This window comes from Nomascus leucogenys, chromosome 4, assembly GCF_006542625.1.
Source record: "Nomascus leucogenys isolate Asia chromosome 4, Asia_NLE_v1, whole genome shotgun sequence".
Lineage (NCBI taxonomy): Eukaryota > Metazoa > Chordata > Mammalia > Primates > Hylobatidae > Nomascus > Nomascus leucogenys.
The window spans coordinates 69,920,430-69,933,726 of record NC_044384.1 but is presented as its reverse complement, the minus strand read 5'-3'; the positions used below and the strand labels follow the sequence as shown (position 1 = coordinate 69,933,726).

The 13,297-nt window shown below is 44.7% G+C and overlaps 1 protein-coding gene across 2 annotated transcripts in view; it reads left to right on the top strand.

Annotated features, from left to right (window-relative positions):
• Window positions 1–13,297, top strand: part of PIEZO2 (piezo type mechanosensitive ion channel component 2) — a 475,806-nt gene that overhangs the window by 393,412 nt on the left and 69,097 nt on the right. For both annotated transcript variants that reach the window (XM_030810771.1, XM_030810770.1), the window contains 4 exons: window positions 3,988–4,231; window positions 6,679–6,775; window positions 8,235–8,394; window positions 12,631–12,720. In XM_030810771.1, coding sequence (XP_030666631.1) covers window positions 3,988–4,231; window positions 6,679–6,775; window positions 8,235–8,394; window positions 12,631–12,720 — 591 coding nt within the window. The remainder of the gene's footprint in view (window positions 1–3,987; window positions 4,232–6,678; window positions 6,776–8,234; window positions 8,395–12,630; window positions 12,721–13,297) is intronic.

Below are 13,297 nucleotides of genomic sequence, written 5' to 3'. Positions count from 1 at the left end.
TCCCTCATTTCCCCTACTCATCCCCATCCTTCCTTCCTCCTCATGCTCCATTTCTCCTTCTCATCCTGCATCCCTCCTCCTCATCCTCATAGCTCATCTTCATCACCACCCCTCCTCCTCATCCTCCATCCATCCTTCTCCTCCTCCATCCCTCCTCCTCATCTTTCATCCTTTATCTACATCCCCATAGCTCATTCTTATCCCCCATTTCTCCTACTCATCCCCATCCTTCCTCCTCATCCTCCATTTCTCCTTCTCATCCTGCTTCCCTCCTTTTCATCTCCATCCCTCATTCTCATCCTTTATCCCTCATCCTCATAGCTTACCCTTATCTCCCATCCCTCTTCCTTATCCCCTTTGCCTCTGCCTCACCCTCATCCCTCCTTCTTTTCCATTTCCTTCTCATCCTCCATCCCTTCTCCTCATCCTCCATCTTTCCTCCTCATCCCCTATCTCTCCTCTTCATCCTCCATCCTTTATCCTTATCCCCCATCCCTTCTCTTCATCCTGCATCCCTCCTCCTTATCCCCATCCCTCCTCCTCATTCTCCATTCCTCCTCCTCATCCTCCATCTTTCCTCCTCATCCTCTAGCTCTCCCCTTCATCCTCCATCCCTCATCCTTATCCCCCATCCCTCCTCCTAATCCTCTATCCCTCATCCTTATTCCCCATCCTGCCTCCTCATTCTCCATTCATCTTCCTCATCTCCCATCTCTCCTCCTCATCCCTTGGTCCTCATCCTCATTTCTTGTATTCACTGGACACTGAGGAGGGGTGGCTCCCTAGATTCCACCCTGTGCCTGTGCTCTTCCTGAGCAATGTCTCTCCTGTGGCCATGCAAGGGCTCCGTAGCAGCTTTTCTGTCCTCCACCGTTCTGCTCAGCCTCATGACAGCTGATCTGGGCCATGTTACCCTCACAGTGTTTGTGTTTAAACCATTCTCGACCTCTCACCCTGCATTCACACTTTCTGCATTCCCTGGGTTTCCGTATTGAGATTTTGTCACCCAAGGCCCACTTCATGGAGGGCAGGCCCACTCTGCCTCTGCAGTCAGATCTTCGGTCTTTCAATGCCTGTAACACTCCACTGAGCTGCCCACTGTAGTCAGCTGTCTGAGGAAGCTGCTGTGACTTTTCATACCCCCTTATTAGCTGTATGTCATGGGACTAATTTCCTAACCTCTCATCCTCACTGATTAGTGTCTGCCCTATTGAGCCATATGAGGTTGCAGTGAGAGGCTCATGCGGTCACAGCGCACATGCCATCCATGTGGAGATAGGTCACTGATAGTACCCGAGCCAGCCGACCCCACACATGGAGTCGCTCTCCAGCTTCTGATCTTCCAGAGATTCCTGTTTACATGGTGTGGATCATCTTCTGCCTGGTGTTGGTATCTGAAGAACCCATCTTATCCCAACTTCTAAGGTGTAGCCTTAGGGTGAAGATCACGTCTAACTTGCTTTTGTATTTGTCCCCATCCTCCTACTTACAGTTCTTGGCCCACAATGCATATACCAATACAGATAGCTGTAAGCCACCTGCTACTCCCTTTGTGCCAGGCTCTGTTCCAAGCTCTGCACACATGGAGCCCCAAGGCTCCATCCCAGCCCAAGGAGGTCATGCTGTTATGCCCATTGTAGAGATGAGGAAACTGCAGCAATGAGATGAGACATAGGCAACAGCAGAACTGGGATTGGAAAAATCCAGCTCCCAAATCTGAATGTTTATGCGCTTGAGTGCCTCTTGGTAGCATAAGAGGCTCAATATGAACTGAGTAAATCAGGAAGTGAATTTGCTTTAAAACAATATGCTATACAGACTTGACCATTCTATTTGTGAATTAAGTACCAGACTAGGCACTGATCTAAGGTAAGACTTCCATTTTTACCTCTTCTCTGTGATGCTAAGAAAACAATCAGTCCAGCCCAATACTTACTATTGCAAAGGGAACCTAAGTATTTTCAATGTATTCATGAAAAACCTAAATCATAACTCAAATGGAAAGCTTTTGTGTGCCATTGATTTCTAAAGCTGATTTTTGTTTTAGTTATTTCAAATTTTTGTTCTGTTTCTCAATGAGGACTGCCAGCAAAGTGACCCCCCTCAGGAAGTGACCTGTCAAATGCCACAGCAGTGAGTAGGAAGCCAGCGCACATGCTTGCTGGTCAGAAACACAGACGTGCTCCGCTCTTCCTCTCCAACAGGGGTCAGCTCCGCAGCACCCTGGGATCTCTGGAAAGCGGCCAGAGCCCTGATAGTTAGGTGGCCCCTTAGCCACAGTACCTGTCACCAGGGTTCAGTCTCTCTATTCAGAGATCCTTAAGGCTTCTCTTTGAAGCGTATTTGTTGATGTTTTCCATGTTATCCTCGCAAGCTTAGTTTTACGAATTCTGGACCCAAAGTGGGTTCAGTGCCAAGATGTGAAGGCCAGAGCTGGTAAAGCAGGAATTGACTGCTGCAGGCAAGGAAGGAAAGGTATGGAAAGAATAAGCTGCACTCACAGGCACACGCACTCAAAATGCCAGCAGCGCAATTCCACTGAATTCAAACCACACACACTTCAGAAGGCCCCTACGCTCATGCAAATCACTACCTTTATTTGTGATGATCTAGGGATACAGGGAGATACGGACATTTCATTAACTCTTCATTATGAAGTCTAGGAAGGGTTTTATGTATTTTAGAAAAAAAGTTATAAAAATATTTAAGTCTTACTTTAAAAATTAGAGTAAAGGGTAAAAGTTTACTTGTCTGAAAAATGTACCAAGGCACAACTTAAACTCATCCCCTAATAATGCTGGATAGCTCAAGTGTAGTGCATATTTTATTTTATTTTTATTTTATTTTATTATTTTTTTTTTGAGACGGAGTCTCACTCTGTCGCCCAGGCTGGAGTGCAGTGGTGCGATCTCGGCTCACTGCAAGCTCCGCTTCCCGGGTTCATGCCATTCTCCTGCCTCAGCCTCCCGAGTAGCTGGGACTACAGGCGCCCGCCACCACGCCCGGCTAATTTTTTGTATTTTTAGTAGGGACAGGGTTTCACCGTGTTAGCCAGGATGGTCTCGATCTCCTGACCTCGTGATCCGCCCGCCTCGGCCTCCCAAAGTTCTGGGATTACAGGCTTGAGCCACCGCGCCCGGCCACAGTGCATATTTTATTAAGCAATTATTAACAAAACAAGAACCCATTAAATCAAAGAATTAATCCAGAATTGGTTCTCCTATGTTTCTTCCCAAATGCGCCAAAAGAAACCACCAAAGCAAAACTCCCAAAACCAAAAGTTCTAATCAAGAAATGCAGTTGGGACTTGGCCTGTAGGTGTGACTCTTGTCAAATGACATTGACCCGCAGGCTAGAGCTGCTGCTTGTTGCAAGACTGACACCTGAACTCTGGCCTCACCTTCCATGAGGAAAACAGCAGGGATGGGTGGCCCCCAAAAGGGAATCCTGACTCAGCCCGAGGACCTCCAGAAACAAAGTATTGGAAAGAACAAAAAAGCCCCACCATGGCTTTGGACAGTTGGTCAGAATCACCTCCCATCTGTAGGGAAAGATTTCCACCTCGAATAAAACCTTTGTGTTCAATACAAATTTGTTTAACTTCTAGATCATCCATTCTTAACTTTTCTTTCACTAGCCAGAAGGCATCTGTATCTTAGAATTTCTTTTGCCATACAATTATTCATGCCTCCCACAGAAACAGAAAGGAGAATTTTCAGTACTCAAGTGGTAGGCAGAAAATGTTGTTGTTTGTGAGAAATTTGGCCTGAATAAGGTGAGAAGCATACATGGTTTCCAAAACTCATCTATTGGTCTATTACTAACTATTTGAGGGTTTCCTAGATAGCAGGATTAAATGAAAGCTCACAATCTGGTTTGCAAGGTGCAGTAGAGAGCATGAATTTCTTCCCTTGTTAAAGACTTTCCCGATTTTGCTTTTGTTTGTTTTGTTGTTGTTGTCTTTTTGTCATTGGCTTTGTTTTCCAGATCTTACTTAGACATGTCCAAAGTGATCGTCTTCAGCTACCTCTTCTGGTTCGTGCTCACCATCATCTTCATCACTGGGACCACCAGGATCAGCATCTTTTGCATGGGGTACCTGGTGGCCTGTTTCTACTTCCTGCTCTTTGGGGGCGATTTGCTGTTGAAACCCATCAAGAGCATCCTGCGCTACTGGGACTGGCTGATCGCATACAACGTTTTTGTGATTACGATGAAAAATATCTTGTCAGTAAGTGGTTGCCACTGCATAACACATTTGTGGTTTTCGTGTAAGAGTAAACAATCCGCTCAGTGGTTATTAAAAGCCCAGTGCTTGTCATGTTGCTCTCTTAAAAACCCCAATAAGATGCTGCAAATTCAGCATTCAAAAGCCGTTTATTTCTCTCTGTCTTGCCACATTAAACAGAATCCTTTTTCCTCACTTTCACCATTTCAAGGTCACATGGCTAAAGGATATGTGTTCATAGGAATAAATTCTAAAATGTCTTTTACTAATTAAAATTCTGTCTTTTCTGAGGAACAATTTGTCATCACTCCTGGTATGAGTTATGAAGTGGCCCTGTTAAGAGCTGAATTCGAGCCACTGAATCTTTTCAAAAGCTGTCTTATGTTGGCAAAAAGCAACCCTCTTATCTAGAAAGAACTGTAGAAGTATGAGATAAAATGAGCGTGTTTCTCTATGATACTGGGTGGGGTAGGGAATGAGGTGGAATGGGCTATTGCAGGCAAAAATGTTTTATGTACTCATAAGATGTGGGTAGATAGAAGAGAAAATGCAGCCTTCTGTCTGGCTGTCTCTGAGTATAGACATTCAGATTAGGACACAGCTAGAGCAATGTATGGTTGAGGGACCGCCCCACCCCCCTCCCCTTCCCCGGCACCAGGCCCCGACAAAGCTTGGCTGCTCTGCTCTTAAGTAGCTATGTTTCAGAACACAACTCTTCCTCTAACATGACATGTAACTCACACTGCCCACTAGTAATTCCAGAGTCACATCAACCTATCAGGCCACAACGACACCATTTCAGTGATTTAGTGCTGCGGGAAATTAAGCAACAGCCTCTCCTGAGCTGGAGGAGTTAATAGCTCTCTGGCTGGCGCTCACTTAAAGCTTATCCCTGTGCCTGCATCTCCCAGGCTGTAACTGCTGTTGCACTGAGAGAGCGGTGAGGAAATCTCTTCTGCTTCTTCCTTCCTAGCTACTTAGGGATGAGCTCACCAGGCAATTCAGTTGTGATATCTCCTTGATTTTCGGTGGGGGCACGTGTATCACTGTGTCTAGAAGTCTTGGAAAGCCAAGTTTATGTAGCCATGAATAGGTATTTGGATAATTTATTTTGTCTGAAGTCCATTGAAAGGTTAATTTTCTAGGTGATGGTGAAAGTGACTTATTGGTCACTTTTACCCCTCTGACATCAATTTATATCTGGAGTAGCATTGAGAGTTGTTGAAGAGAGCATGAGACAGGACAACAGAACGTTGGTTCATTCTAAAGCCAGTCTGATGGTGAGGAATCTGTTGCCAGAGGCTGATTTCACAGCCATGCTTGGGAAATGTATGGATTCAAAGTTCATTCATTCATTCATTCTGTAAACCTGTATTGTAGACCTGTTTTTTGCTGAGCACTATTTGATGTATTGAAGAACTAGAGATAAACAGTTCTCAGGTTTTGCCCTCAAGGAATTCACATTCTAAAAAGGAAGGTAGACCTACTTATAAATAATTATGATGCAATCTGTTAATGATAATTATTACAACATTTTTGAGAAACAAAAGGATGCCTAATATCTTGCTTAGATAAGCTGGGAACAGGCTTCCTGGAGGTGATGCCATTTGAACTCATCAGAGACTCATAAATAGATTGAAGGGTCTGCAGGGAGACAAAGGGGGAAGGCATTCTTAGCCTGGAAAACAGGAACAAAAGCAGGACATGATGGTGTAGGACTGGAATATTCCCAGGGCTGGGGAATCCATAACGAGTAACTGCTGCTGTTGGAGCAAATCCTGATGATATTCTCCCTCCTCACATGTTCCCAGGAAACGCACACAATGTAGCTGTCACATTTATGTATTGGCTTGCAATGATTCATACTTGTTTAAACATTTTCCAACCCAGGATTTAAACTTAACTATAACAAAAAATTCATTGTTATGAGACAACCACCTGCCAATCTACAAAAAATATTCCTTTACTGAGAGAATTGGTCAAACAAGACTCAAAACACATACTCCGTTTTGTTCTAAGAACTACACCCTGCAGCTTAGGTCTGGGATGACCTCCAGGGAACAGCATAGGTTATATTTGTCTGGCTTGTAAGAAAATAACTCTACCAAAGTCCAAGTCCTAGGGTTCAGTGCACACCCATTCATTATCACAGAATTGGGATTTATTTCTATGATCATCCAATATTTCTTCTTGATAAACTGGTGCTTCCAAGTACAGAAAACATTACATGAAAGACCTTTCCTTTACTCGTTCGGTTTAATTTTTCCCAGGAATTTACATTGCTCCTGAAGCACTACCACAAGGTGACTGAATTTTTAGGTACAATTGGCATCTCCTGGAGTCCTTATCACTGAGACCTTGTGAATTCTTGCACACGCTGGGATCATAAAACACCACTTTTTTTTTCTGTGTGCAGAGCTTCAGAATTATCCCCCTCTTTTGTTTTTCAGATAGGAGCATGTGGATACATTGGAACATTGGTGCACAATAGTTGTTGGTTGATCCAAGCTTTCAGCCTGGCCTGCACAGTCAAAGGCTATCAAATGCGTAAGTATGAAAAGCAAGTGTGGAAGCAGAAAGGCAAAAGATGGAGGATAGTTGTATTGTTCTAGTTTTAAAAGTGGGCCAAAGCACATAAAGATATAAAAGTGGGGTCAGTTTTCTCCAGATGGAGGCCGTAGAACTGTAGTACATTGTGAATCTATTGTCTATAACATGAGATGCCTTATGCTAAGCCTCTTTGATCATCTTCTTGAAACTTCTGAAATGCTGAGGACTTGGAGTCAGGGTCTGGAGATTGGATGTAGTGCTGTAGTAACTCCCCGGACTTTTTGAGTCAAGATTAGGAAGGATTCCAGAAGCCCACTCAAACCTTCTGTTGCTCCACTTAATGTCTTGGGTCATCAAGTAACTCTGACTTCAGGCTCCTCTTGCCCTCAGGAAGCTCAGAGAGCTTCAAGCTCAGGGAAACAGTTGGGAGGAGCATGAAGATTTCTAGAGTTAGACTCCTGCCAAGACAAAGGCAGAAGTGTCATTGCCACCACCCTGCCTCTTGCACCAGAACCAAGGACGACATCACACGTGGTCTACCATGGCACCCAGAATGGGTGCTACTTGGACACAGTGCTCTCTCTATTCATTTATTATTATTTGTTTATCTATTTTTTAAAAAATATTTCAAGACAGGGTCTCTGCTACCCAGGCTGGACTACAGTGGCACAATCATAGCTCACTGTAACCTTGAACTCCTAGGCTCCAGCAATCCTCCCACCTCTGCCTCCTGAGTAGCTGGGACCGCAGTAGCTGCCTCCTAAGTAGCTGCACCACCATGCCTGGCTAATTTTTTAATTTTTTATAGAGATGTTGCCCAGGTTGGTCTTGAACTCCTGGCCTCAAGCAATCCTCCTGCCTCAGCCTCTCAAAGTGCTGGGATTACAAGCATGAGCCACCACACCCAGTATTTTTTAAAAAGATTAAATTTTTTTTATTATGTGGTTTCTATTTCAGGCTATATTTTGCTGAAGCCTCACTGGGACGTTGTTTTTCACTTAAGATAAGGCATACTATTGATACTCCTTCTAATAAGCCATGCTGTGTTCATTATTCTGCTGGTTACCCCTGGGTATAGCCCATTCCCAGAATGGGTGTTTTCTTTTGTATAAGAGCATTTCCACTGGCACTGGGACATTATTTCTCTGTGGCCCTTGTTGGAGGTCCCTTTCTTCCTAAGAGAGAGAAATACTCAAGAGGCCTCCCATGTTAAAGGGGCCCTCCTGAGCCTTATAGTGTGAAGAGTTCACTGCATGGCCAGCCTTATGAATCAGTGTTGATATTGGATTGGAAGTGTGTGACCTCTTTGTGAATAAATCAACTCATAAGTAAGTCAGAGCATCAGAATGCTGTTTTTATGCCTATATTTCCCAAGCCTGACCATACCCCAGATTTTATAAAATGACAATGAAAATGGATGTGAATTTTAATTTGTGTTTTTCTACTGTTACCACAGCTGCTGCTAATTCACCCTGTACACTACCCAGTGGGGAAGCAGGAATCATTTGGGACAGCATATGTTTTGCCTTCCTCCTGCTGCAAAGAAGAGTTTTCATGAGTTATTATTTCCTACATGTTGTGGCTGATATAAAAGCTTCCCAGATTCTGGCATCAAGGTGGGTCGGGCCATGAAATCAGGTGATTTCTCCCAGGAAACTTGCCTGAAATAATATTGCACTATAATTTCTGTCTGAGCTTGCTTCGAGAACCCACAAGAAGTTAAGAAATCCCTTCCAGCAAAAGCAATCCAAGAAGAATTTAGCACAAGGCCTGTAAAATAGAATAGTAACAGGAAAGCCTATGTAACCATCAGACTTCACAAGGAATGGGGGTGCCATGGAAGGCCAGCGGTCCACTGGTCAATTGGAGCCCTTGCAGAATCCACCACTTCTCTAGAAGTGGCTCAGTGTGGTCTCAGACAAAACAGTAACGTATGCCACGTTGGTCTAGAGTTTAGTCCATCTTACATCTACCTCCCCCTACTAACCTGCTTTTCTTCTCTGAGCCACTGACACGATTTGCATTACTACCTATTTTTTCCCCTAGGCTCCATTCTTCTTCCAGTTTTTGCTCCTGCTCTTGTAAGTTTAGGAAAAAAGACTGGGGAGAGGTAATAAAGTGAAGTGCCCTGAGGTGGGGGTGGGTGTTGATGACTAGCTCTGTGGCCCCCAGCTGCTGTGTATGTTCCTCTCAGAAACTCAGACCTTGCCTAGGTCCCATCAGATGCTTGGTGTGAATAAGCTGATGGATACTGGGGTCTATATATGAAATTACCAATATCTATCATTTGACTTGAGATTCAGACTAATATATCTGTGTTTACCTACAGTTTCACTAGAGTCTGTTCTCTTTCCCTGCCATGATAAACACAATGTTTATTTCCAAGGTCCATTTATATGATGGCAGTTGTCAGCCTCTGTTACCTAACTTGGAGTCAAATAGAAAGAGGCCCTAGTCGGGGACCTGCAGTTAGTCAGAGGAGCCTTGTGGCACGCCCAGCCCTCATTCCGTGGATGACAATGACTTTATGTACCGCATTGCCCTGGAATTCATTGTTATAATCATTTTCTAATACCCAGGACATCATTTTCAGAGCAGAATACAAGTTTCATCCCAATAGTAACCTTATTTACTTGTATATAAACAGCTGGTATTTTTGCAGGTAAATGCATCTTGTTTGTCGTTCCCAAAACATTTGGTCTGTAGAGGTCCTTATGTAACCTACCCGATGAACTTCCACTTGAAAACAATCTTCTTCAGGCTGCTAAGGCAATGTGCTCTCCTAATTTCCCTTTTTCCTTTGTGGTTCAGGCTTCTAGGTCTTTTTTGCAACCTCTTTCTTTGCCCATCTCTCAAACGTGAATGTTCCCCAGTGTCTTTTTCCCGAAGTCGTCACAATGGTTTAGAAATCATGCCCATCATGTTATAGTAAGAATGCTAACAGTGGTTCAAAGTACAGTTCATGCCTATTAAAGAAAAACCATCAGTTGATCAATAAGCATTGAACTCATAATAGTGTGTCCAAATAATTCACATTCATTCATTCATTTTTTCACTGCCTACTCTGTTACAAAGAGGTGATGTTCACCTCTGCCCTCACAGAGCTCACAGAGTAGCAGGAAAGTGGCACATGAGCAAGCAATTCTACTACAGTACACCTGGTATCGTCTCAGTCCATTTGGGCGGACATAAAAAAATACCATAAAGTAGGTGGTCTATAAACAGTATACACTCAATTCTTACAGTTCCACAGGCTGGAACGTCCAACATCAAGGTTCGAGCAGATTCCGTGTCGGCCGAGGGCCCACTTCCTCATAGATGGCCATCTTTCCACTGCATCCTATTTTGGTGGAAGGGGCAAGAGACCTCCCTTGGGCTTCTTTTATAAAGATAGTAATCCCATTCATGAGGGCTCTCCTTTCCCACTCAATCAACTCCAAAAGGCCTCACCTCCTGTCCGTCACCTTGGGAGTCAGGACTTCCACATGTGAATTGTAGGGGATGCAGACATTCAGACGACAGCAGGTGTGATGGTAGGAGACACTCCGGGAGCCATGAGGTCACATCAAGGGAATATAACCAGCTGCAGGGGCGTGAACCAGGTGGCCTTCCATTCCCAGTGCAGGCTGAAGGATGAAGAGGAGTTAGTCAGAGGAGAAGGCAGGGGAAGCAGCCCAGTGAAGCTACGGAGGGAAGTAGCCATCAGAAGCTCACAGTGGCTGCAGCACTGAGATTGGAAGATGAGGACAGTGAGTGGTGAGTGATAAGCTCCAGGCCAGGAGAGTCCAGGTCCTCGGGGGGGTATCAGCCCAGATATGTCTTTAGAAATACTCTCACAGTCTTAGGAAGGCCTTGCAGTGTTTAAACAAGCAAGTAGTATGACTGTATTTGCATTTCAGGAAGCTCACTCTGTTTGTGGTATGGAGAATAGTTGGGTATAGGCAGCGCTGTAGGCAGAGGACAGCTAAGCAGCTGCTATGATAATCTAGGGTAGAGATAGCAGCCAGACCAGGATAGGATCACTGAGGAAGATATTCCAGTGGCAAAATAGGCACAGCTGGAAAACTGCTTGGAAGGAAGGGAGACAGTGACAGAAAGGGAAGCATAGAGGGTGATGTGCCCAGGATTCTGGCTTAGCCAAACAGTGGTGCCAGTCCCAAATATAGGAACTCAAACAGGGAGAGAAGACTGACCACAGTTGTGGAGTTGTAGGTCTCATGGGGACATGAAACTCAGCCAGTTGGGAATTCCAGTGGGCAGCTGCATGGACAGGCCTGGAGAAGTGAGGAGATGGAGTGCCATCATCACACAGACAGTATTGAAGGAGGTGAGTTGCAGCTGCTGAGAAAGGGTGTGAGAAATGGGAAGAGAACCCTGGGGAACATTCAGGTTTGAGAGATGGGCAAAGAAAGAGGTTGTAAAAAAGACCAAGCAGCCTGACCTACAAAGAAAAAGGAAAACTAGGAGAGCACATTGCCTTAGGAGCCTGAGGAAGATTCTTTCCAAGTGGAGGTCCATCAGATAGGTTACACAAGGACAAATATAACAACTGAACGTTGAAATCGGTGACCTTGACAGTGGGGTCAAAGCCAGACAGCAACAATCAGCGGTGGGAGTTGTAAAGGCTTAGAGACATGACCGCAAGACATCTGACTGTGAAAGGGGAGTGATGTAAGTCCCTACATAGGAAAATGTGGGATGTGGTGGTGTATGGGTTTTCTTTTTCATTTTTTTAAGGTTAGCAAGACTTGAGCACATTGGCATGTTAATGGACAGAATTTGGTACTGATGGAAAGGTTGGAAATGCAGGAAGAGAGGAAGAAGCAGGAATTTTGTGTCCCCCAGGCTATGGGTGGGGAAGGGACCTGGAGCACAAGGCAGGCCTAGTCAGAGGAAGGGTACCTCTTCCACTGTCCCTGCAGGGCAGGACGCCTGTGGGAAGGATGGTGCAGGAAACTGAGCAACTTACTGCCTTAAGATTTGTGTTCCCTCTGGGAAGCAGGAAGCCAGGTCATTTACGAGGAGTGAAAAACCACTCCACAGACTTCAAGACTGGAGAAAAGCATAGCAGAGTTTGGAACAGCCACTGTAGAGAAGCAGAAGACTTTCCAAGGAGTCGGGGGCTCTGCAGAGAACCATCTGCCCAGGCAGGTGTTTTTTCCAGCAGCTGCCAACAGCCCCTCTCAGGACAGGGCAGGCACACTGTCAGGTTCCTGCAGATTTGGGATTTGTGAAGCATGTAACAGTGTGACAGAGTTGAGAATGTTAAGAAGGTTGAGGAGATTTATGGAGACACTGAAGTTGACCTGAGAAGTGAGGAAGAACAGAAGGGAGTGGAAGGACAGGAAGAAGAGAATCAGGGACAAGAGGCTAGAAGTCCCACAGATGGAGCAGGAACTGGCCTTCACATAGTCCCTGAAGGAATCCCCAGTTTCTGCTCCTTGAGTAGAAAATGAATCTGAATGTACCCTTTTTGCAAATTTCTCCTCTTGGTATAATTACAATAAGGTCAGGTGAGAATGCTTTACTGAAGTCTAATGTTTAGTGGGACAGGTTTGAAGAGGTTAGTGGGTGTCAATGTCTTGGAGAATACAAAACACTTTCTCTTCACTGATCTTCACTACTGGGCTTGTGAGCAGCCCCTTCACTCCCGGGGGAAGGCTGTGCCCTGTTTGCCCAATGGGAACAGGCTTCTAGAAGGGGCCTTGCTGACTCCTGCTCCCAGCCAGGAAACTACAAGCAGCTGCCATTAAGAGATGTTATGTTTTCCAACCCTTAGTAATAATTTTCAGGAAAAGGTGAACAGCAGTGGCAAGAATATTGACTTGTTCATGTTTCCACTTTCCCTTTAGAGGAGCTGAACTTTTCCAGGCCACAATTGTAAAAGCTGTAAAGGCAAGAATTGAGGAAGAGAAGAAGTCCATGGACCAGCTGAAGCGACAGTAAGGATGCTATTGATGCTCATCCTCCTTCTGTCTTCTGATTGTGTGACCACATTCAGCTGGCGCTCCACTCTTGGGGAGCCTCAAACCCCTGAAAAGTATATATGTATGGACTTTCACAACTTCCTATTTACTTATTCTTGTGTGGGGGCAATTGCTCATGCCACTAGACTGAAAGTGAAGCAGTTTAACAGAAAGATCGCTCCAGCATGGTGGAGTTGGGCGCCATCTTGCAGAGGACCAGGGATCAATTGCTAGCTCAGTGACTTACTTTAGAACCTTGAACAGGTCATTTAAGTTCTCTAAATTTGAGTTTTCTGTTTTTAAATTAGGCCTCACAATTCTGCCTTCCTGGGTTTTTGTAAAGATTAAAGTAGCTAATGAATGACACAGGGTCTTGCTCAGTGCCAAGTACTTGATATAAGCATCCATTACATCTAAGGGAGTAAATGTGGAGTCAGCTTTGGAAGCATAGTTTTAGATAACATCATCCAGTCTCTTTGGAAAGAAACTGATGACCCTGGTATTAGATGACTTAGAGTCAACACTAACTAGAGGCAGCACTAGAAATATAAGG